Source organism: Balaenoptera acutorostrata, chromosome 16, assembly GCF_949987535.1.
Source record: "Balaenoptera acutorostrata chromosome 16, mBalAcu1.1, whole genome shotgun sequence".
Taxonomy (NCBI): domain Eukaryota; kingdom Metazoa; phylum Chordata; class Mammalia; order Artiodactyla; family Balaenopteridae; genus Balaenoptera; species Balaenoptera acutorostrata.
In genome coordinates, this window is record NC_080079.1 from 68,170,210 (window position 1) to 68,196,590 (window position 26,381).

General features: G+C 36.0%; 1 protein-coding gene across 3 annotated transcripts in view; it reads left to right on the forward strand.

Annotated features, from left to right (window-relative positions):
* CTNNA3 (catenin alpha 3) overlaps positions 1-26,381 on the forward strand; it is a 1,789,299-nt gene that overhangs the window by 1,718,911 nt on the left and 44,007 nt on the right. For all 3 annotated transcript variants that reach the window (XM_007167816.2, XM_007167818.2, XM_007167817.2), the window contains one exon: positions 8,625-8,759. In XM_007167816.2, the coding sequence (XP_007167878.2) occupies positions 8,625-8,759 (135 nt within the window). The remainder of the gene's footprint in view (positions 1-8,624; positions 8,760-26,381) is intronic.

Here is a 26,381-nt window from a genome sequence, read left to right on the forward strand (position 1 = left end):
GTCCTATAGAACTCTGGTACAAATCCTGTCTCCATTAGCCAGTATATTCCTGAAGGTCAGGATGTTGTTAGTTATCACAATTCTTAAACATTTTCCTCACGAATGACAAGTTGGAGAAGTATGCTTCTTACAAATTTAGGATTTCGGACTCTTGGTACACATCTCTTTCTATTCTTTGACTCTTCACGGTAAATCATCATGTTAGCAGGTATTCTAAATTAGATGAACTGGAAAATACCTTACAAGGTAGGAATAATACACTGAAAGATCTCAATTAGTCACAGAAGCAACCTACCCCAAATAGAAAAGAGGTGAATAGGAAACAAAATAAAATTAACATCTGCTAAAGTGTTTTGTGCAAGAAGAGGACAAAATTGGACTTTGTAACCCCTGAGTGTTGTGTCTGAATCCTAATACTCCTTCACTGTAAATTTTCCAAAGGAAAGACATCCAGATTGTTGACTGGGTACTCCCACCTAACCATAACAGGACACAATTAAAATGAATTTTCAGTGTTAAATATATTGAAAGCCAAAACTAATTTAAGAAAGATGACATTTAAAAAACAAGATAAAGAATTACAAGGCAAATCATACACAATGCACTCAACTATGAACAAAACAATCTCCAAATGTAATTTATATTGATATTTTGACAAAATATTGTTGGTGGCTAGCCTGATTTGTATTGTTTCCTGCTGATGTTATGAGTTAAAAAAAATGTAATAAAACTACACTAAAAAGAAACTTATGAAGCATTAATTGTATCATTCTAACATGTCTCTTAAGACTATAACTTCTAGATGCATCTTGTGACAATATTTGTATTTTGACACAATTTTTTGTCTGAAATTTATTTTGAACAGAGAATTTGATACCTAGATTTGTTCTCCAGATTAATGAACCCCTACTTTATAAAAATGAATGCATAGCAGGTTCTCAGAAATTAAATAGGAATAGATAAAATACTGAAAATATTTTATCTGTTTGCATCCTTGAAGTAAGAGTTTCCTGTTAAAAGGCATGCTGCTTTACTATTTTTCTTTTTTATTGGGTCTTTGTCATTTTCCCATTGAAACAATATCTTAAATGCTTTGAGGGTGATTATATATTCAGTTTTATTTCATGTATGCAAAACTATAGCCTTAGGTACCCAGAATAAGGTGTTTTAGGGTCTAGGAAGAAGGGGCTATTTGGTGTAAGAGGGGAAGACGAAAGATGAAGAAAGTTTCTCCTTACAGGTTGCTGGCTGACTTTAACCAAAAATTCCAAATAATCAAAATTTGTCTGAATAACCTTTCCACCATCCTTTCCATATCCATATTCTTTATACAGGGTAAAACATTTGTATAAGTTTATTTCAATCCAAGTAACTCTTCAGTTGACATGTTTCAGGTTTCAGGGAGGGAGATGATGTGTTTTGAGTTTTAATCTAATACATATGGAAGTCAGTCCTTCTGAGAATTTCTCATGGAAGTCAGGATAAAGCAGAAAAGTAGGTTGGGCCAGAACTTTATACCTACTAAAGGAAATGAGCTTTGATGAAGATGGAAAATATCTTTGTCTTTAATTTGCATTAGTTTTCAAAGGATATGTCACTGATAGCAGTCTCTCAACGATTGTATGTCCAAACCAAGTTGAAACTAAAAATGAATTTGAAGCAGTTCTTAAACTCAGAACTATTTTAGGGACTTCCCTGGTGGTCCAGTGGGTAAGACTCCGTGCTCCCAATGCAGGGGGCCCAGCTTCAATCCCTGGTCAGGGAACTAGATCCCGCATGCATGCTGCAACTAAGAGTCTTCATGCCGCAACTAAGAGTCTGCGTGCACAACTAAGAGACCTCACGCTGCAACTAAGACCCAGCACAATCAAAATAAATAAATTTTTTTAAAAAAAGACCATTTTAGGGACATCCTTGGTGGTGCAGTGGTTAAGAATTCGCCTGCCAATGCAGGGGACACGGGTTCGAGCCCTCGTTCAGGAAGATCCCACATGCCATGGAGCAACTAAGCCCGTGCACCACAACTACTGAGCCTGTGCTCTAGGGCACGAGTGCCACAACTACTGAGCCTGCATGCCACAACTGCTGAAGCCTGCGTGCCTAGAGCCCATGCTCCACAGCAAGAGAAGCCACCGCAGTAAGAAGCACGCGCACCGCAACAAAGAGTAGCCCCCACTCGCCACAACTAGAGAAAGCCTGCGTGCAGCAATGAAGACCCTGTGCAGCCAAAAATAAATTAAATAAATAAAATACATTTTTTTTAAAAAAGACCATTTTAGCCTAAATAAGGAGATGTGACAAAATTTGAACAACATATATAATTTCTGGTAAAACAACATTTATGCACTGAAAAATACCAAACTATAATTTCCCAAATATAACTCTCACAAGTCAGCAGGTCCACTCTAGACCATATGAATCAATGTCGTCCTCCATCACGACATCATAAAAGAGTCCCACTGTATTTTTACCATGCTTCCATAGATACCCTTCTCTTTTGTGTCTTAGAAACCTTAGTTTGCTAAAGAGCAGCAATGATAGGCATAACAAAGAAGAAAAACGTTCAAAGTATGCTGAGATTTCTGGATGTAGAATCATCTCAAATAAATGACTGACCAAATTTAATAGGTGGGAGAGAGGGAGGAAGCACTCTTTATTGAGATAGTTAATAGAACAGGAAAAATGGTTTTATAATAGGCAAGATGGAATATGAGACAGTGGAGGGTTATATGTGTTGAGTGTGAAATGTTGATAAGACAGTGAGATGAGCTGGGGCAATACAATATGTATATGGATTTTCTGAAGACTGGGTGGGATGATAGAGATTTAGTCATGTTTATTTTGTAAGTGATCGACGAAGCCAGAGCAGCATATATTGATACTATTATCCAAGAAGAGGGTAAGAGTGAAAAGATGCCCAAGAATGAAAACACAGAACACCAATAGGGGTGGCATTGAAAATTTTTAGAAAGCATGTTCCTGAACAAGAGGAGAGAAAGATGGGATTACAGGGTTGAGGGAGGGATTTTGGTTTGAGGGACTTTATGTTGATAGATTCAAGGATAGAAAAAGACATTAAAAGTACAGAAAAAGATGGGATCATGGATGATCTGTGACCCTGAGGAAGGTGAAATGAGACAGCCTCTGGGCTGGAGTATAGGTGGAGAAATGAGCCCTGTGGGAAGGGAAAGGTCATGGACACAGAGTGCTTCTGCTATCACTGATTGCTTGAAATTTCCACTCTAGAAATTCACAATGACACCTAATAACTTTCCCTTAACAAACTTTGCCAGCTTAGCAGAATTTGTTGTCTGTAATTGCGAAAGTCATTTTAACTGTGTCTTAAATAAAGTTTAAACTCCATTATGAGCAAAAAAAATAGCTAAACTTATGGAATAAAGGTCTTTAAAAGTATTCACTTTGCTAATTTACCCTTAAAATTCTAACTGAAAGGTAATAAATGTTCTTCACTTTTCCTCTCATTACTAAATGATGTATTCTGTATTAGTATGAAGCACCTTACTAGAAGAGTGAAAGCCGGTTTAATGTGACAAAAGCACTTAGGCTGACATGCCATCTGCTTGTCTGTAGTGAGTGTCCTGGTGGTTATAAAACTTAAATTAAAAAAAGAAAATCCATGCATTAAAAAGCTAACCAGGTGTCCTGGTTAACATCTTCTATCTTAATAAACTGGGAAATAATAACCAAAATGTTTTATGATATTCTACCACTTGATTTGACTAAAAGTCCCTAGCAGTATTCCTTTAAAAGTTTTTTTGTGCAAATTTTATTTTTTAAAAAGTAAAGGACATGAATGTTCTATTGGGTGGGCCGAAAGGTTTTTTCCTTAAGATGGCTCTAGTAGCACTTAGTAGTCTTTAATTTCATTCGAAACAATTTTGTTAGATCATAGGTGACAGCTGTCATATCAGTGTGCATTTAAAAAAAAGACTTATCAAAAGTGGTGAATTTTTGTGTAGCCATTTTAATATTGAATATGGAAGAAAAAAGCAACATTTTCAGCATATTATGCTTTACTATTTCAAGAAAGGTAAAAACCCAACTGAAACGCACAAAAAGATTTGTGCAGTGTATGGAGAAGGTGCTGTGACTGATTGAACGCGTCAAAAGTGGTTTGCGAAGTTTTGTGCTGGAGATTTCTCTCTGGACGATGCTCCACGGTCAGGTAGAGTTGAAGTTAAATCAAAACAATAACTGAGAACAATCAACGTTATATCACTTGGGAGATAGCCAACATACTCAAAATATCCAAATCAAGTGTTGACAATAATTTGCACCAGTTTGGTTATGTGAATCGCTTTGATGTTTGGGTTCCACATAAGTTAAGCGAAAAAAACCTTCTTGACCATATTTCTGTGTGCAATTCTCTACTGAAATGTAATGAAAACATTCCATTTTTAAAACGAATTGTGTCAGGCGATGAAAAGTGGATACTGTACAGTAACGTGGAACAGAAGAGATCGTGGGGCAAGTGAAATGAACCACCACCAACCACACCAAAGGCCAGTCTTCATCCAAAGAAGGTGATATTGTATATATGGTGGGATTGGAAGGGAGTCCTCTATTACAGGGGTCCCCAACCCCCAGGCCGCAGACCAGTACCGGTCTGCGGCCTGTTAGGAACCGGACCGCACAGCAGGAGGCAAGCAGCAGACAAGTGATTGAAGCTTCATCTGTCGCTCCCCATCGCTCACATTACCACCTGAACCATCCCCCCCGCCACCGTCCGTGAAAAATTGTCTTCCATGAAACTGGTCCCTGGTGCCAAAAAGGTTGGGGACCGCTGCTCTATTATGAGCTCCTTCCAGAAAACCCAATGATTAATTCCAACAGGTACTGCGCCCAATTAGACCAACTGAAAGTGGCACTGGACAAAAAGCATTCAGAGCTAGTCAACAGAAAATGCATAATCTTCCATCAAGATAACACAAGACCACATGTTTCTTTGATGACCAGGTAAAAACTGTTACAGCTTGGCTGGGAAGTTCTGATTCATCCACCATATTCACCAGACATTGCACCTTCGGATTTCCATTTATTGTGGTCTTTACAAAATTCTCTTAATGGAAAAAATTTCAATTCCCTGGAAGACTGTAAAAGGTACCTGGAACGGTTCTTTGCTCAAAAAGATAAAAAGTTTTTGGAAGACGGAATTATGAAGTTGCCTGAAAAATGGCAGAAGGTAGTGGAACAAAAGGGTGAATACGTTGTTCAATAAAGTTCTTGGTGAAAATGAAAAATGTGTCTTTTATTTTTTACTTAAAAAACCGAAGGCACTGTTTTGGCCCACCCAGTAGAAATCTAGGTCCCAAACTTTTTCAATTAGCTTTATGTAAAAATATAAAAGGTGAGGAAAACATAATTTGATTTTAATAACGGAGGTTTGGCAAATAGTAGAAGAGCATTCTTAAAGTGGGAATGATTCATTCTCCTGGTTCTGCTTCTGGGCAGCTAAAAGTGACTCAGAAAGACTTTCCAAATGTCAATAGAAAAGAAGGCTTTAACAAGTCTTATAGTATGGAATTTACCAATCAGTATGTTTTTCATACTTCACTTATAAAGCTACCATCTTTAGGTGTAACCAACATTTTCATCAATTCCGGGAATGAAGGGTAAATCTGGGTCAAGTAACTTTTAATTTCAAAAGTTCAACTTCAAATTTTCTACTCATTTGACTCATTCCTTGCTTAACACAATTCTAGACTCTTCTAGCATGGCCTTGAAAGTGTCTTGAGAGAGACTGTATGTTTTGCTTAAACTTAGGTGATTGCAACATTGGTTATCAGTTAACAATCTAATTATTAATTTGCAAGTTTGATTTTATCAGAAGTTATATAGTGGTGCTGGTCTTTAAGGAACAAATTCACACTAATCCTACCTACAATATACAGATAAGAGTGTCAATTTAAGCAACCAATTTACAAATCAGAGTGGCAATTTACTGTTTATATATAAGATAAAACTGGCAGGAAGACTGATATTGTTCCTAGACCTTAGAGGTAGGGATTGGAGCCAGATCATGTGAGTCTGAATACCAGCTTTACTATTTCTCAGTTGGGCAAGTCAATTAACTTATCTATGCCTCAGTTTCCTCCTTTGTTAAGGAGGAAACTGAGGCATAGAGAAGGAGGCATAGAACTTGCCTCATGAAGTTGTGTGATTATTAAAAGAGTTAATATAGGTAAAGCACCTAGGAGAGTATATGACAGATAGAACACTGCGTGTGTCAAAGATTATCATTGAGTCCATCCATAAGAACAAACAATAGATAAGACCATTCATTACTCAGGATAGACAAAGCAATGTTTTGAATGAATGTCATATAGAAGAGATCATTGTGCAGTGAATGAAACAGAGAAAACTCAATTCAAATCTTTACGCAAATCATAAATTCTATCCAAAACTTAGCTTGCAAATATGCAAAATGACAATAATTAGATCTCAGTAAAATGGCACTATGAATACTAACTTAGAATTATGCATGTAAAGGACATGGCACGGTGCCTGACACATAAGAAGTACCTAATAAAGATCAACTTCCTGTCGTGGTAAAACAATGAGATGACTTGCCTGTCATCATTATAGGTACTTCTAGATAGCTAATTTTTGTCTTTAAGAAAATCTAAGCAATCTTCACTTCAAAATAGCCATAGTGTTCCCATAAATTCTCTTTTTCCTTGAAACTATGCAACCCATGGTAATCTGTGATTAAAAAAAAAAAATTCACTCCAAATTCTCCTAAGTTCAGCGATTGAAAATAAAATGGATTTAAAAGCAAGTAGATATGGATTCAAATACTGGCTCTAGCATAAGCTCTTCAATCCTGGGAAAATTATGATGCTTTCTAAACGTCTCATTGCTCATGCGTAAATTGGAGAAATCCCTTCCTTTACTTGTTTTTTGCTTCTTCCTCCTCCCCCCCTTCCCTTCTCTCTCTCTCTCTCCTTTTTTTTTCCTTCCTCTCCTTCTCTTTCTTCTTAGTTAGTTACAGTTTAATCCTCCTGATGAGACTTGTGGGAGTATCCCTTCTTCTGTGTTAAAAATTTGAGAAACGCCCTTAATATCAAGGTCTCTCTATCCTCTTATCTGATTGTTTCTCTGGCTGGTTATCATGTGTCATGTCATCTGTCCGTGCCTATCTAGCAGGTTGATAGTATTTCTGCAGAAGAATTTATATCTTTGCTACCTTTGTTGACTAAATTTTACTCAAAAGTCACATGTTCTCATCTTGTCCACACATTCTGGAGCTATGTAGATTAGTCTATTTAGCAAATATAAAAGAGAATAAGATTCTCAGGAATTTTTCAACAACACTCCAGCTTATTAACTACTATGTAAAAGCAGAAATGCATGGAATACTTTCAGGTCTTTCATCCTACTTTTCAGTTTTCATTTTTGGCTATTAGAATTAAAGCTTTTAAAATAATAACATTTTTATTACTATAGAAATAATATAATGTAAGTAATATATATTAAGATATGTAAAATATGAAGAGAGTGAAAAATATTAGTTATATCATGTTTATTTACCATTTTCACATATTCATTTCCCGCTATGTTTTAAACACAAACATAAACACATATTTTTTACATACTTTGATTGAGATAGTATGTGAAATTTTAAATGCTGTGTTTTTTTACCTTCCCAAAACATTTTCCTTTGAAAATATTAATTTTTGAGACTGTATAATATCACATTATATAGATATGTATCCTTATTTAGTCTTTTCACTATTATAGAATATTTATTTCCAAATTTTGCTAGTGTAAGTAAGGCTGCAGTGAATATCTTTGCATACAAGTTACAGTTCATATTTCCATATCCTTATGAATGTTTTTAAAGTGAAATTAAGTTATCGGGGATTTAAAAAAATCTATTCTAATTGCATAGGAGAAAGAACACAAACATTAAACACTGACCACAGATATTTATCATGGTATGATTAAGCACAAAGCTCTACTCCAGGAAATTCCTTACAGAAGCTAACATAATGTAGGAAACTGGTTTTCGTAAAGAAAGTTAATACATCTCTAAAACATGTATGCTGCCTCTTTCTTGGCTCCAGGTAGATCCACAGCTGTTAGCTAAGGTGGAAATGATTTCTTTTGTCAGTAATAGCTAAAAACATTAAATGCTGAAAGTAATAGAACATAATATATGTTTTGTTGCAGATGTTTTTAATGCCCATATAAATAACGAAGGACAGACAATGCAGAACTATGGGTCTCGAGGAGTATTCTAATAGAAACTTTAAATGAAGGGAATAATTGCATTTTAAATACTTCTTCAGATTTACCTAAAAATGAAATCTAAGGCTTCTAACCTTATCATAAATTAAAGGCAATTATTTCATGTACCTTTTCATGTCTGGAAATTCCTTTACTGCTTCTTCTGTCTATGCTAAAGTAGTTAAGGTTGGAACATGAAGAAACTCTTCTAATGGTGGAAGCATATCAGAATCTACATGGGCTTGGTCGGAGAAATGGGACTCAATGCAAATAAAGTCAGTGCCTTATAAGATACTTGCAATCTCAGTATTTAATTGCTCTGATCTACTTACTCTTTGTTTTGCTATTTCCATTTTTATCTCATGCATGTTTAGTGCCCAGATCCATCATGCAAACAGGACTTGTTGGCCTACCTGGAACAGATTAAATTCTACTCTCACCAGCTGAAAATCTGCAGTCAAGTTAAAGCTGAGATCCAGAACCTGGGAGGAGAGCTCATCATGTCAGCGGTGAGTACTGCCCCAGACTTATCCCATCACATGTGGAAGATGCTTGAAACAAAGAAGCTACACCCCACCTTACCCCACCAAATCTTTTAGGGCCATGTAGGTTAGAAAAAACTCAACTGGAGTATATAAAATTGCATGAAACTAAACTAGCAAGAAATCTTGCCAGATTTCTTAAAGAAATGTTAAGTCAGTATAGTTTGTCTTTATTTACTTCAGAGATTTTTAGAGTGAATCAGGTTTTGTAAGCCCCTTGTATGAGAAATGGATGTGAATTTAGAGCATGGTTTTCTGAATTGAATCCTATAATTTTTTATAAAAATAAGTGCATATGTAATTGCAAATCAATGAAATAATTGCTTTATTACTATTAATTAATATTTGCTTTCTCATTATTCATTTTTATATCATAGAAATTCAGGTCTTGAAAACTGTTATCTCCAGATGTAATTGTAGCAGTAGAATATGATAGAATGTAAATAGGTTTAGAGGGACCTTCATAAATTCTTTGGTGACCCTGAGTTTCAAATTGCTATAAAATGAACATGGTAGAAATAATGTCTACCTTTTCTACTCATCTTTTAATAACAGTAGATCATTTCTCTAGAGTGGGTATGGTAATAAAATAATATTTGATGTCTATATTGGATTCAGTTATCAGTGACTTTGAGAAGGACATGGACCAAGATTATAAATTTGAGTTAAAGTGAAACATCATGAACATTCTAGGAACTTATATTCATGAGGACAAATTTTTTAAAATGATAGCATACATATAAATGTGTAAGTCTGGGAGCCCTTTAGCCAGACTTTGGTCTTTTCCCCAATGAACTAACATTTTTCAAAAGAACATAGTTACAAAAACAAAAGCAAAGGGAATTCCTCGGCAGTCCAGTGGTTAAGACTCTGCACTTTCACTGCCAAGGACCCAGGTTCAATCCCTGGTCAGGGAACTAAATCCCGCAATCTGCGCAGTTGGCTTAAAAAAAAAAAGAAAGCAAAGAATTACCATCAGGGGTAGATGGCTGGGAACTAATCCTTACTGACTATCTCTTGCCTATATTTTGTCTCATTTAATCTTCACAATAACATGCCAGATAGATTGTTTAGTTGTTTGTTTTATGTTCTTTAAAACTTGAAAAAAAAGAAATTTAGAAAGGTTAAATAGCTTCCCCAAGTTCCTATTAGTAAATATCAGACCTGGGGTTTACCTTCAAAGGTCTTGCCTTTTCTGTTCAGGTGGACAGGCTTGAATCTATGATGAAACTGAAAACCAAAAATCAAAAGTGAATAATTTGGAAATTATGTCTAAGTAATTATTAGAGATAAAAAATTAGTTTCCTTGATATTCAAATTTTGCAAAAACAGTAATGCAAACCAACAAAACCTGTGCTATATTGGTTCCCTATCATTTTTCAAAGGAAAATGCATTTTAAGTAGTCACTGTCTATCCACACAGAAATGTGTGTGGGTATATGAATGTGTGTGTGACTACATATATGCATATATACAAACAGAATGCCTATACGTATATAAACATTTTAAAATATTGTATCTTTATTTTGGATTATTAGACACTCAGTCTTCATTTTCTCACTTAACATTATACTACTTTATATTTTTAAAATTCATTTATTTTATTTATTTATTTTTGGCTGTGTTGGGTCCCCTTTGCCGCACACGGACTTTCTCTAGTTGCGGCGAACAGGGGCTACTCTTTGTTGCGGTGCGTGGGCTTCTCATTGCAATGGCTTCTCTTGTTGCAGAGCATGGGCTTTAGGCGTGTGGGCTTCAGTAGTTGTGGCACGCGGGCTCAGTAGTTGTGGCTCTGGGCTCTAGAGTGTAGGCTCAGTAGCTGTGGCACACAGGCTTAGTTGCTCCGGCATATGGGATCTTCCCGGACCAGGGCTCGAACCCGTGTCCCCTGCATTGGCAAGTGGATTCTTAACCACTGCACCACCAGGGAAGTCCCCATTATACTACTTTAAATGTGTAAAAAATATATTTATTTGTAGACCCAAGCCTGTCATCTGTTGACTTTTCTCAATTTCACACACTCACCATCATTCACAAGGTCTAAATCCACATGAATTTTCTTTTCCAATTATATATTTACCTCTTCATGTTGCCTGAAGCTAAGCTTTCAAAAATGTTGATAGAAGTTTGGCCTATACATTATGTTAAAATGTATTACTGTTAATTGTCCCTCCAAATATAATTTCCTCCAGATGTACAAATTGAGTTTTTATCCCTTCCTGTTTGATATGACGATTCAAATTCATGAACTTTACATATTTTACAGATAGATTAAGCATGAGCCATTTAGAATCCAGGATTTACAATTTAAAAGCTGTCATATAAAATGAAGAATAGCATTGCAAATCCAAAGCTATTTTGTCATCATTTCACCCGTAATTTTCCATTAGAAAAAATAAATCTGAAGAAAGGGAGCATGTCATGCACCCTTTTACATGCCTTACTGCCATCTGCTTGCAGGTGGATCCTGGAAAGCTTTTAAAATGCATTTAACTTGTGTGTGCCAAAGCACAATTGCTTTATTCTCTCTGTGATCCTGAGTTCTCGTCTTCTTTCTTCTTTAAATTGAGAAGAAGTTCTAATCTAAGCCATCATTTTTCTATGAGGTCTTTTGAAAAGTAATAAACCTGATTGTAAAGCAGGGAAGCCCATTAAAAATTACAGAAATTTGGTATTCAAAACTACACTTTTCGGGCTTCCCTGGTGGCGCAGTGGTTGAGAATCTGCCTGCTAATGCAGGGGACACGGGTTCGAGCCCTGGTCTGGGAAGATCCCACATGCCACGGAGCAGCTGGGCCCGTGAGCCACAATTGCTGAGCCTGCGCGTCTGGAGCCTGTGCCCCGCGACGGGAGGGGCCGCGATAGAGAAAGGCCCGCGCACCGCGATGAAGAGCGGTCCCCGCACCGCGATGAAGAGTGGCCCCCGCTTGCCGCAACTGGAGAAAGCCCTCGCACGAACCGAAGACCCAACACAGCCAAAAAATAAAATAAATAAATAAATAAAAAATCAAGTAAAACTTTAAAAAAAAAAAAAACTACACTTTTCAAAGTTTGCATTCCAAAATCAGGTTCATGAAACATTACCTTTAACAAATATATTTGGTTAGAAAGAAATAGGTATGAATGGAATGCATTTCTGGAGTGAATGGGCAGAATGTATTCTGGGTCTGGAGTGTCAGGGTTTAGGATAAAGAAGATGTGTTCATAACATAAAGGAATCTGAAATCATTTTCATAATAGACCATTTAATTAAAATAATTTTCCAATGATTCTTATGTCTATCTGCAAGCATTTAGCCTGAAGTTACATATTTTATTTATAACGAAACCAAAGTGTAGTTAGTCCAAAACTCCAGCCGTGAGTTGAGCATCCTCTCAGTACCAGACATCTGAGAACATCTGGGAGATGCAAAGCCTCCTTTAAGATGCTCAAATATGTGCAAAATTAAGGTACATAAAATATACCTAAATATACAAAAATGATGTAATAGGCCAAAATAATGTAATAGGCCATATGATAGTTGAATGAACAAAAGCATATGGTAAGAGGTGAAGGAATAATTAATTCCACTGATGTGGCAAGTGAACAAGAGAAAGCTCCAGAAAGTGGTTTGACTCTAATTTGGTCCTTGATTAATAGGTAAAAAAACAAAACAAAACAAAAAAGCTGTATATTTATGAGGGAAGGAGGGGAAAAGGATTTGAGGTAGATAGAACAACTGAAGTAGAAAGATAGAAATAGGGAAAGATAAGGATTTTTATGGAAATAACAAACAGTCTGAAGTGATTGCAAACAACTGTACTTGGTCTGTTGGTGTGTGTTAAGGGGGGTGGGAAATAGAAGAGAAGCTTTAAATGAAACTGAGGCTGTTTCAAAAGGATCACTAACAACATTTCAACTTTATCCTATAGGCAAGTGAGAGTAATTGAAAAAGTTGAAGTTTGAAATGGGTATAAACCGATATATGTATTCGGAAGTTAACATTTTTTTAAAGAGTTCATACCTAACCTTTTATTTTATTTTTATTGAAGTATATTTGATTTATAATATTATATTTGTTTCAGGTGTACAACATAGCGGTTCAATGTTCTTATAGATTATATACTATTTAAAGTTATTATAAAATGATGGTTATATTTCTCTGTGCTGTGCAATATATCCTTGCATCTTTTTTTTTTATTGAAGTACAGTTGATTTACAATGTTGTGCTAATTTCCACTGTACAGCAAAGTGACTCAGTTATACACATATATACATTCTTTTTTTTATATTCTTTTCCATTATGGTTTATCCCAGGAGATTGGATATAGTTCCCTGTGCTATACATAAGGACCTTGTTGTCTATCCATTCTAAATGTAATAGTTTGCACCTAGTAACCCCAAATTCCCAGTCCATCCCTCTCCCTCTTTCCCTCCCCCTTGGCAACCACAAGTCTGTTCTCCATGTCTGTGAGTCTGTTTCTGTTTCGTAGATAGGTTCATTTGTGTCATATTTTAGATTCCACATATAAGTGATATCATATGATATTTGTCTTTCTCTTTCTGACTTACTTCCCTTAGTAAGATAATTTCTTGTTGCATCTGTCTTGCTGCAAATGGCATTATTTCGTTCTTTTTAATGGCTGAAGAGTATTCCATTGTATATATGTACCACATCTTCTTTATCCCTTCATCTGTCGATGGACATTTAGGTTGTTTCCACGTCTTGGCTATTGTGAATAGTGCTGCAGTGAACATTGGGGTGCATGTATCTTTTTGAATTATAGTTTTGTCTGGGTATATGGCCAGGAATGGGATTGCTGGATCATATGGTAATTCAATGTTTAGTTTTCTGAGAAACCTCCATACTGTTCTCCACAGTGGCAGTACCAATTTACATTCCCACCAACAGTGTAGGAGGGTTCCCTTTCCTCCATACCCTCTCCAGCATTTGTTATTTGTAGACTTTTTAATGATGGTCATTTTGACCAGTGCAAGGTGGTGCGTCACTGTAGATTTGATTATATTTCTCTAATAATTAGTGATGTTGACCATCTTTTCACGTGCCTACTGGTCATCTTTATGTCTTCTTTGAAGAAATGTCTATTTAGGTCTTCTGCCCATTTTTGGAAAGGGTTGTTTGTTTTTTTGTTGTTGAGTTCTATGAGCTGTTTGTATATTTTGGAAATTAAGCCCTTTAGGTCACATCATTTGCAAATATTTTCTCCCATTCTGTAGGTTGTCTTTTTGTTTTTTTTATGGTTTCCTTTGCTATGCAAAAGCTTGTAAGTTTGATTAGGTCTGATTTGTTTATTTTTGTTTTATTTCTATTGCCTTGGGAGACTCCTCGTATCTTATTTATTTTATACGTAGTAGTTTGTACCTCTTAACACCCTACCCGTATCTTGCCCCTCCCCACTTCACTCTCTCCGATGGTAAACACTAGTTTGGTCTTTATGAGTCTGTTTCTGTTTTGCTATATTTATTCATTTATTTTATTTTTTAGATTCCACATGTAAGTAATAGCATACAGTATTTGCCTTTCTCTATCTCACTTATTTCACTAATCATAATACTTTCTTGGTCTATTCATGTTTTTTTTGCAAATGGCAGAATTTCATTCCTTTTTACTGCCAAATAATATTCCTGTGTGTGTGTGTGTGTTTGTGTGTGTGTGTGTGTATGCATCTGCATGCTACATCTTTATTTTAACAGGGTGGTGATAGATGGAAAGATGAGAGATTGGAAGATAGAAGACTCTTTAGGAATGATTTTTTTTAAAAGTCCAAGAGCATTAACAGTGAGAACCTGGGTTAAGGCAGTCTTGGTGAGAATGGAGATGCATGTATCCTTGCAAGAAAAAATTCTGAGGTAGAAATGATTAGAATCAATGATCTATTGAATTTTAAGGATGAAGACGAAGGAAGAATTAAGACTTACCCCCAATGATTTGAGAGTTGGTAGCTTTCATAGTTAGAAGTGGCATCATTAGCCAAAAGCTATACACAGAAGAAAGAGCAGATCAAGAAGGGTAAGGCAGCTCATTCAGGTTTTAGTCATAAGTGACTTAGTCATAAGTGACTAAGAGGTATCCAAGGAGAAAAGTCTAGGAGAACTTGGGTATATGGTTTTGGAAATGAGGAGAGAGGTATGAAGGAGAAATAGATGGGATCATCCAGTGAAAGTATGCTGAATAAGACCAAAAATAGCTGAGACAGAGATCCAGAAAGAATGTTTTTCCTACACATGTTATTCTAATGTGCCTGTATCAGACACAGAGACTTAGTTGTAGCTGTTTAAAGAAATTGGGAGTTTACTATCTCAATCAATCCATCCATCCATCCATCCATCCATCCATCCATCCATCCATCCATAATGGGCAGTTCTGAATGTCAGCTTCACAAAGTCATCAGGGAATCAGGCTCTTATGTCTTTCTGCTTTATTATGCTTGGCTTCTGGTTTCCATTTTTATTAGGATCAAAATATGTCTTCTCTAACTCTAGCTATGGCATTTGTATTCCAGACAGTAAAAATGAAGAGACACAGAAGCAAACATTCCTAAATCTTTTTTAAGTCTCTTGCAAATGCTTTCTCTTACATATTATTGCCAAGACTTCAGTTATACGGCTATGTATAACTGCAAAGGACACCACAAAATGTAAAATTTGTTTGTTTGTTTCTGTGTGTTTTAATCTAGGCATGTTGCTTTCCCTATCTAAATCAGAGTTTTGTTTCTACGAAGAGAGAATAGTTATTGGGTGACAACTAGCAATTATACCATATCCCTCTATTAAGACAAAAGTCACAGCAGTACTCATATATATTGTAATTATCTACTTTTTTATACATTTTCTCCTTTAGACTATAAATCCATGAATATTTTTGAATGATTGAAGATACAATAGCCAGTAACTAGAAACACAGAAAATTCAGGTTAACTGAGCCTTAAAGCACATATTGGATTTTACATTTATAAGTTATCTTTACATCTTTTCTGAAGCAGGATCAGTAATATGGTGAAAGCAAAAATTAGGCCATAGTGGGCTGAATACTGAGTATGCAGTAAGAGAGAAAAGATGGTAGCTTACACTAGATTTTCCAGCAGTTTGTAGTTGAAAGGAAGGAGAAAGTGGGGGGTGGGGAAGAGACTGAGACAGACTTGGGCAAATGGAATTGCTGGAAGCTTCTTCTTATTACTCTTCCCCCCCCCCCTTTTTTTTTTGGTTAGCATTTTACTTATGTACTTTTTAAATGGTAGTAATTGAGCAAATGTTTAGGTAAAGAGCAAGAACCAGAAAAGAATGAATCTATAAGGATTAAGACTGTATCTGATAGAATAAAATCTTAAACAGGGGAGAAGGAGTGGAATTAGGAAAACAGGTAGAAAGTGTAGATTTGGAAAAAAAGAACTTTTCTCCTGAGCAACAGATCCAGATAAATGAAGAGAAATAAGGATATAAAAACATTTAGATACAGATGAATGAGGATATAAAAACATTTAGATACAGTCATTTTGGTAAAATGGGAGCAGTAATTTCCCATTAAGATTAAGACTTGAGTGCTCTATCCACAGTTTTATTTTAGCAAAAGAACAAAGTAAATATGTCCATATATTCAAAGACTTTTCAGTATTGCTTAGAAGAGAAAATAATCGAAGTTAATACCAATGATTTGAGATAGTAATCAGATATACTGTGTGCTAGACATTATTCTACCAGAACTGAGCTCCAGGACATTGCCTGGATTATGGAAACTAACTCAGCTTCATTTTATGCTTCAGTCACATGAAAAGGAAGCCTTCCAATGGCTATCCTCTCTCACAAAAAGGGGGAATATATAAAAGCTTAATTGAAAAAAATGATAGCAAAACACAGTGAAACCATGTAATTAAACATACTGTTGCAGATCATTTTCCATAGCCTTCTTGACTTATTAATGTACTAATTAGGAACACATTACAAATACAACTCTACGAAGATTAAAATGTACCTGGGTTACCTATGGGCATTCCAATAAATTCTCTGTCAGTTGTTCCTCTAGTGTCCTTAAGCATGGTGCCAAGTGGGGAAGCTATTTTACCTTGTGAAAGGAGTCTTGCTATAAAGAAATAAATATTCTTATATTCTAGCCTATATATATATATATATATATATATATATATATATGAATTTCAGAGAAAAAAATCAAATAATTAAAATGGTTTTAAATTCTTAAAATTACCCTTTCCCAAAGTGTTATGCTTCTAGGCTAGCAATTTTTTATACTACCTCAAGCTGATTAATTACATAATCACCATGTTTTGTGCATTTCCTTTAATGTGTTTAATTGTGCTGTCTTACCCTGAGCAGGTGTGCCAAAGCCACAATTTTAAAAATTGGATAAATAATAAAACTAATCAGTCAGGGGGGGAAAGATCAGCAAGATGGAAAATTTGCCAAACAACAGCAATTCAGCTTTAGCTGAAGTCAAGGGGCAGTGCGCATTCAACTAGGAATGATAGGGAACGGTAACAATGCAGCTATTGACTGAAAGAGCCACTAGGGCCTGCAGAACGCAGGCAATGAATTACATACAGAATGATTTAGTAGGTTAATGTGCTTGCCATGTTAAGACATTAAGGGAATTAGTTAATGAGCTTTCTGAACCTGCTGCAATCATTGGTAGTCATCAAGAACATTGGGAAAACTAAAAGAAGATTTGGAAAATCAACTGAAGTATTTAGAGATTTAAAAAAGGACCAGGAGATGTATGAAATGGAATGGGGAGAGATGAAAGAAATGACGAAGGGGAGAAGGGTGAGGAGAAAAAGTAAAGAGAAGGAAGAAGACACCTGGCCAATAAATTTAACTCTCAAGAATGTTGGGAGTTTTCAGTTTGTTTTTAATGCTGAATAGGAGGCAAATGGAAGTAATAGACTTTAGTAATTCAAAGAATATATTTTAAAAACAAGAAAAGGTGTGGGGGTATTTTCTTTTTTTCTTTTCTTTCTTTTTCTTTTTTTTTTTTCCCTGCAATGTAGTCAAGTAGTCTATGAAATTCTCTTGGTATTTAGGTAAGCTGATATCACAATGGATTAGATTTTCTTGATTGTGCTATGCATCTGGTTGTAATAACACTTGAAGGAATCTTATAATCTCTTCATGTTATAAGTATCTAACTCAAAGTAGCTTTACAAACAATGAAATAGGTCAAGAACTTTCAATGACTTGCCTTAGTGCATGACGGTATCTAACAGCAGAGTCAGGGCCAGAATCTGATTCTCAAGTTCTTTACTCCATCACTACTGAAAGTAAGCTCTATAGCCTCCGAGTGGGGTTAGTGGCAAAATGGCAGGAGGTGGTCTTGGTATACTCAGCTGGGATAGTTGCTGTGGATATCAAGAGATAAGGAATTTTTTTTATTGGTGTATAGTTGTTTTACAATGTTGCATTAGTTTCTACTGTACAGCAAAGTGGAGTTCCCTGTGCTATACAGCAGGTTCTCATTAGTTATCTATTTTATACATATTAGTATATATATGTCAATCCCAATCTCCCAAAGATAAGGAATGGTTTTAATAGAAAGATGTGGAAAACACTGACTTGAACACAGTATTAACTGATAAAAATGATGATTTAATGTTCTCAGATTTTTAAGAAAGCCTGACCAGAACATATTCTTCATCTTGAACATGAGAAGCTAACAGGAGGGAAAACTACTGGACTCCAAATTAGGAGACCCAGGTTGTAGTCTAGACCTTAATCTCTTTGGGTTTCTTTATCTATCTCTTAAACTAAGGTTTGGAATTAAATGAGCTCTATGGTTCCTTCCAACTCATAATTTCTGATCTTAGTCTCTTTTGTACTGAATATTTAAATTTCTTTCTCATTCCGTCTTCTGTATATTCTGTGGCTATTTTATTTGTGATTATCATGGGGATTATGTTTAATATCCCAAAGTTATAACATTTTAACTTGAATTTGTAGCAGCTTAAATTCAATAACATACAAATTCTTTTCTCCTTAACAGCTCTATTCTCCAATCCTTTCAGTTGCTGATGCTACAAAATTACATTTTTATACATTGTATGTCCAAAAACATAAACAAATAAAAATTTTAATGCATTAGTGTCTTAAATTATGTAGAAAACAAAATGTGGAGTTAAAAACAAGAATTACATTCATACTTACTTTTAGACTGATAATTGCTTTTTTAAAAGAATGTTAGCTTCTTAAATCATATGGAAAACAAAAAGTGGAGTTGTACACTATTGTTATAATAATGCTAGCTTTTATAATTGCCCATGCATTTACCTTTACTGAGACTTTTATTTCTTCATACAGCTTTGAGTTACTGTCTAGTGCCTTTTCATTTCAACCTGCAGGACCCCTTTTAGCATTTCTTTCAGGGCAGGTCTAATGGTAGTAATGAACTATTTCAGTTTCTGTTCACCTAGGAGTGTCTTAATTTCTCCCTACTTTTGAAGGACAGTATACTGTATCTAGTATTCTCAATTGACAGTCTTTCTTTTAGCACCTTGAATATATCATCCCATACCCTCTGGTCTTCAAAGTTTACAGTGAGAAGTCTGATGATTATCTTATTGAGGATTCCTTGTAGTTGATGGGTTGCTTCTCTCTTGTTGCTTTCAAAATTCTCTTTCTGTCTTTGTCTTTCAACAGTTTGATTATAATGTGTCTTGGAGTGAGTTTCTATGTTCATCCTACTTGGAGTTTACTGAGCTTTTTGGATGTTTATGTTCATGTCTATCATCAAATTTGGGGAGTTTTCAGTCATTATTTCTTTAAATATTCTTTCTGCCCCCTTTTCTCTCTTCCTCCGGGACTCTCACAAATGGGTATGTTGGTCTGTTTGGTAATATATCACAAGTCTGTTAGGCTCTTGTTCACTTTTCTTCAATCTTGTTTCTCTCTGCTTCTCAGACTTGTTCATTTCTTTGTACTATCTTCAAGTCTGCTGATTCTTTCTACTGCCTGCTCAAATTGGCCTCTGAATCCCTTTCGTTAATTTTTCATTTCAGTTACTATATTTTTCAACTCCAGAGTTTCTTTTTGGCTTCCCTTTATTGATATTTCTGTTTTGTTCATACATTATTTTCTTTCTCCATATCTTTCTCTAGTTCTTTAAGCATCTTTAAACCAGTTGTTTTAAAGTCTTTGTCTAGTAGATCTGCCATCATGTCTTTCCCAGGGACAATTTCTGTTGGTTTACTTTTTTTTCCTTTGAATAGAACATACTTTCTTATTTCTTTGTATGTTGTGTGCTTTTATGTTGAAAACTAGTCATTTGAATCTAATTTTGCAAATCAGATTCTCCTTCTTCCCCAGGGTTTGCTGTGTATGTGTGTGTTTGCTTTTGGTTTTTTGTGAGGTCTTTTGTTTTGCTTTTTGATTATTGCAGGCTATCTCTGTGTCACTGATCAGCCTAAAGTGTAACCTGGCGGTCTTCTCAGGTGTTTTATGAGCCTGTGCCTTCCCCTGGGTATGTGCAGTGACTTTCTAATTCCCCATGTATTTGTGGTTGGTTTTGAATGTTCTAATCTTCAATATCTGGCTTCCAAAAGAGGAAAGAAAAAAGAAAAATGAGGGTAAAGAAAGGTGCCCCTAGAAGTCACTTGAGCCAGAGTGAAAAGGGCTTATAACAATGATGGTAGGTGCAACAATGGCCTCTGCCACTTTGTCTGTACCTTTGTGATGAGAAGCAGCACTCAGGGATAAGATCACAGATTTCTGATATTGAGACAGCATACTTTTTCCACCCTAGCTCTCATAAGTTGCATGCAAGCTACTACAGGAACATGTGCACAGCTGCCTGTCAAGTGGCTGAGGAGTGGGGGATAGATAGCTGCTACGGTGCTAAGAGCTGAAATTGACATAAATTATCCATAATGTACCTTCCAAACCTTCCTCTGGAAGTTGGAAACCTTCAATAGACTCCAGTGTTCCTAAATAGTTACATAAGTCAGATTGGACAATTGTACAGTACAGTTGTGGTCTGTGAGGGGCGATAGATTTTTGGTGCTTCCTATTTCACTATCTTTCTTATTTCCTTTTGCTCTCACTTTCTCTTCCCAGTTCTTATACAGAATTTTCCTCTAAGCACCAATTGCCAAATTATAATATGACATAGCAAGATGTTTTGTTCTATTTTTATTTGTTTTAAAAGACTGCTACTGGAATTTTGCTTAAACAATATCCATCAGTGAGAATGAGATCAGATGCTTTAGGAGTTACCTGTTAATTTTAGATCTAGAGAAAGGTAAGGGATGTGTATCAAAATGGTGCAATATACTGTCCATAAGTATAGGATTGATTTGACATGGCTTTACTGAGACTGCTGTGGTATCTCTCACAGAACAGCAGTGATCCGTTTTGTGAAATCTTCTTTGTGAAGTTAAGAGATGGAGAGGGTAAAACATCTGGATAATGCATATACACACACACAAAAGTTAAGAAGAAAAGAAATGGAGGGGGAAAAGGAAGAAAAATATAAATGTGATGTGAGAGTCTCTACTGTTAAATTTACTTCTTATAATTGTTGCCATGTTCTTATTGTATGTCAAATAGTTCCATATTATAAAAAAGGAAAATATTGGAAGAATTTAAAATTTAATGGAAAAGACTACTTCTGTTTTAGAAAAAAAAAATTAGCTTAATTGTTAACAATCCTTAGAAAAGAAGAGAAGGGACTCATTATTTCTATTGTGTGCTAGACAACCTGAAACACAGAACTTCAAAGAGGTGGGAAGAGAGGCCTTGAAAGCGAGCATGATGTATCTGACCGCTATAGGATGGTGCCAAATTCCCCGTTAGACGAAGTGCAGCTGAAGGAAGAGAGCAGAGCTGGAGGCAAACATCCTGATGTTCACTTCATCCGGAGTTCAGCTGCAAGCCAGGGGGAAAAAGCACAGAAGAAAAGGGGAGAGAAGGAAAAATCAAGGAGCTAAAGATTCTAGGACAGCCAAGTGTTGGCGTCAAAACCCATAAAGGCATGGGCAAAAGCAGATCTGACAGGAGAAGTGGAAAAAAAGGCACAAGGCAGTATGGATGGCATTTGCAAAAGTAGTCATTTCAGTCTGGGATTCATCTCATGCTGAATTTGTGCCTGTTGATGCAGATTATGAAGTAACAGTAGTTACATTTACAAGATAAAAAGTTCCTGTGAGGGTGTGTTTGTGTATGTGTGTGTGAAATCAATACATTTTCCCCTTTTCTTTTCTATAAATTTATTGATTTACTTTATATATTTTTGGCTGTGTTGGGTCTTTGTTGCAGAGCACAGGCTCTAAGTGCGCGGGCTTCAGTAGCTGTGGCATGCAGGCTCAGCAGTTGTGGCGCACGGGCTTAGTTGCTCCGCGGCATGTGGGATCTTCCCGGACCAGGGCTCAAACCCGTATCCCCTGCATTGGCAGGCGGATTCTTAACCACTGCACCACCAGGGAAGTCTGACATTTTCCCCTTTTGATTACTAAAGTCTGAATAATATTAATAGCAAATCAATAACTGTTAATCAAAAATACTACACATTGACTTCTGTTTCTGTTTATTCCAGGATTTCTCATCTTTGACACTATTGGCATTTGGGATTTAGGGCTGGATAATTATTTGTTCTGGGGGGGCTGTCCTGTGCATTGTGAAATGTTTAGCAGTATCCCTGCACTCTACCCACTAGATGCCAGTGCCCACCCCATACCCCCTCACTCAGTTGTGATAACCAAAAATGTCTCCAGACGCTGCCAAATGCAAAATTGTCCCTGGTTGAGAACTACTGTTCTAAGGGAAGATGAGAATTAAGGGAAATCTGACAGTGCTGCTACTGATGTTGTTACTCCTGCCAGGTGTCTTTACCTGGTAGTTCTCCCATCTTCCAGCTGCTGTAAGCACTGGCTGCTGACATCTCACAGCTGCTCCCCTCTCTGGAGAATTGTTTTCAGTCAAACAGGAATCGCCCTGTCTGGTTATGTACCACCACCCCCGCATGCCTGGAAGCCTATAGCCAGTGACTGACTTGAGAGGAGGATACAGAAGTCCAGGTTCCTTGCCTCAAGATGGAATCAACTCTGCTGTGCAGTTTCACAGCCCCCTATGCAATCAGGCCAAAGCTGGCCTCTGGCTGATACTAGTAATGTTCTTATTTAGCTTTACCCTCACCCACCCTATTCTTCTTTCTTTCTTACCCTTTTCCTGAGAACAGACCTTCAGTAAACCCCATGTACAAATTTCTTTCAAGCTCTCTTTGTAGATACCTACTCCAGAGACAAATGATAGCATCACTGTGTCCTTTACTGTTAATTTCTTTGTATATAGAAAAGAGGTGATAGGAGAATTTGCTGAATACACCACTCTTATTGACACATTTGTATATATTCTCTTATCCTCTCAACAGTGCTACAAGTAAACTTGTAAACTTGCCAAATGTTATATGGTTAGTAAGTGATAGAGTGAAAATGTGAATCCAGGCTCTGGTTTCAGAGCTCTTTGTGTCACTCTGCACTAACATATATTTATTCTCACTTTGCTGCCCTGAAACAATACGGAGATGAGTCAACAATCCTTGTTCTCAAGGAATTCAGTTGAAAAAAAAAAACCAGCAAAAAATAAAATAAGTTAATTTTAGGAAATGCTAACTCACAAATAGAATTTGTATTCCTCATGCTTCTGAAAAATTTTAGCAGTTTTATAAATCAAGAAAAATATAAGAATTCGACACTAAAACTTAAAACATACTCTAAAGAATATTTTTAAAAAAACAAAGAAATGTGTATTACCAAGCTTTTGGCTAAATTGCTCTAGAACTGGAAATTAAATAAGTAACTGTATTATATAGTTTTCATTGCTTGGTGATAAGCAGCATAGAAATTTCTTTAGGGAGAAAAAGGTTATCAGGCTTTAAATTTAGAAAGAAATGTAGTGTGTGTGGTTATTATTTGAGTAACAATTGATAATGTAATGAATGAGGTCCTAACCTAGGGGTCTGTAAAAGACAGAAATGTTCAGACAGACGTTTCTTAACACTGACCCTCAATAAACCTAAAGTTGCCACATTAAACCTCAATTTATTCAAGGCTTTTCAGCAGGGAGTTATGATAATATGGTCTGGAAATGCTGCTTTCTGATGTTGTAGCTGATGACAAAAATAATGCTCTGACACCCCAAGGGAAACAAGTGCATTAAGTCATCTCTTTGCAATATTAGACGTCTCAGGAAAGTTTCTGGTCAAGGCCTGGGTCACAGACAGTTCATGGTTGAATTTTATGAAAAAGCTCTGTGTTTTTTCCAAAAGGTGCATACAGTTTAGATATCACTAATACATTGCAAACATTGAGCAAGTACTGTGTATATGTGTGTGTGCTTTCATGTGTGTCTGTGTGTGTGTGTGCACACATGCATGGTATTATTGCTAATGACAAAATTGACATCCTTTTATGAATGTTTTAGGAGCTTCACTTATACTTTCAAGCAGATGTAGAGTACAGATTAACTCCCCTTCTGCACAAAAATAAATCATTTTTAATCTAGCCTCAGATTCTGCATCAAATAGCATAGAAAAGAATATCTATAATGGAAAAAAGAAAGTTAAGGAAGGTTTTTCTAGTCAACAACCCTGAGTTAGTCAATTTAGGTTAGATTCTGCTGTCATAACAAATGGTTCTCAATTCTCAATGACTTAAAACAACAAAGTTTTTACTTTTTGGTCACTTTTAAGATTGATACAAGTTGTTAGGGAGCTTTCACTTACATAGTTAATCAGAAAAAGGGTTTATGTACTTTCTCAAATCTCACTGTGAGACCTCCAACATCTCTGTACTAGGAAACGAAAGGCTAGAAATGTTGCTCACTGGCTGATAAACACCTTCCAGGAGGGAAATAAAATTCTGCATGTAAGGTCTTAGCATAGTGTTTGGCATATAGCACATGCTCATTAAATATTAACTGGTGGCAGTAATAGTAGTAGTAGCAGTAGTCATAGTATTAGCTAATATGGGCTAATGATAAGTTTTCATGAAGTGATATTACTTATTGATGTGTTTCATCTAGTTATAAACATTTATTTCAAATTACATTTAAGGAGAAGCCTAGGAAAATGTTCTCCTTTTAGTGAGAGAATTCCTCTGCATATCGTAAGACTGCTTATTGCCCATCCCTTTTTTAGCAGTGGCATTTGATAAGGGCTTTGAGGAAGAATAATTATCTTTGCTTCTGAGCCATTGTTAGAGGTTGGTCCATGCATGGCTGATGAGTATTGGAAGAATTGTACAAGTTACAGCTTGGGCTATCCTTAACTGCATTCAGCATAAGATAAACGATCTTCAGATAGACATTTGGACTGTAATCTACTTGTTGCCAATGCAAATGGAGACATTTAACTCTTAGACTTTAAGAAAGATTGGGCACAGAAATATTTTTATTCAACATTAGAGTGTTTATGCAAATGTCATATGTTCAGAATTATTCAATTGCAACACAGAGTAGAACTTAAGCCACCCCAAATTTCAGGGGAATCGTTTTGGCAAGACTAACATTTCTGATAGCATGGGATTTTAAGATGTTGGGCAGAGGACATTAAGTCAATATGTTACAGAAATGCTTAAGAGCAGCACCAAATTAATAAACAAATACATGTTTTAAGCAATAAATGACCAAGATCTGCAGCAAAGAAAGCACTCTGATTTGCATAGTCTGAAGAACTTCACAGAAAATTTCAGCTAAATAATAAAAAAAATTGGAAGAATTTGGTTAGGTGGAAAGAAGAAAAGGTCTATGAAACTGAGCTGAAATTATGAATTGCTCTAAAATGTCAGCTAATTTAATAAATGCTAGATAAATAATAAATCAGGAAAGGCATGTCTGGATTAAGAAATAGTGTAAGTATAAACCCCTAAACATTTTCCCTGCATAGCATGTGTCTCTCTCTGTGTGTGTGTGTGTGTGTGTGTGTGTGTGTGTGTGTGTGCGTGAATGAGAATGACAGAAAGACAGAGATAGTAACAGAGACTGACAAGGACAGAGAGAATGAATCATATGACTAGGTCTCATCAAGCTAAAAGATTCTGTGACTCTATTTAGATTTTAGGGAATAAATGGTGGTGTGTGTGTGTGCATGCAAGTATAGCTCATATATGTAAACCATATATGTAACATATGGATGTCTGTGTATGTACATGAAACTGAGTGCTCATTAATGCTAGACATTGCCCTAAATGTTTGAAATGCATTTGCTTTCATAATTTTTAGCAGAAAGAAGTTTTAATTGCTATTTTATAGATATGGAAACTGAAACTTAAAGAGGTTGAACAACTTCTCCAAGACCACAAAGCTGTTAAGAGGCAGGGCAAGACTTAAACCCAGTCCTCTGATTCTAAAGCATAAATAAGTAATACTAAGTTGCCCAGCAATGTGCACTGAAGCTCTAGTGAAAATGGAAAATTGAGTAGATTCGGGGTCCATATCTCAAACTTTGAGCAGATGAGGCACTTCTTAAGGACAAGGTGCTTATTCTTCACCTCTGTGATAATTACAAGAAGAATAATGATAGCAGCAATGATAACTAACATTTATCGAGCTCTTAATAATGACCAGATATTTTAAATCCCTCACATATATTCATTA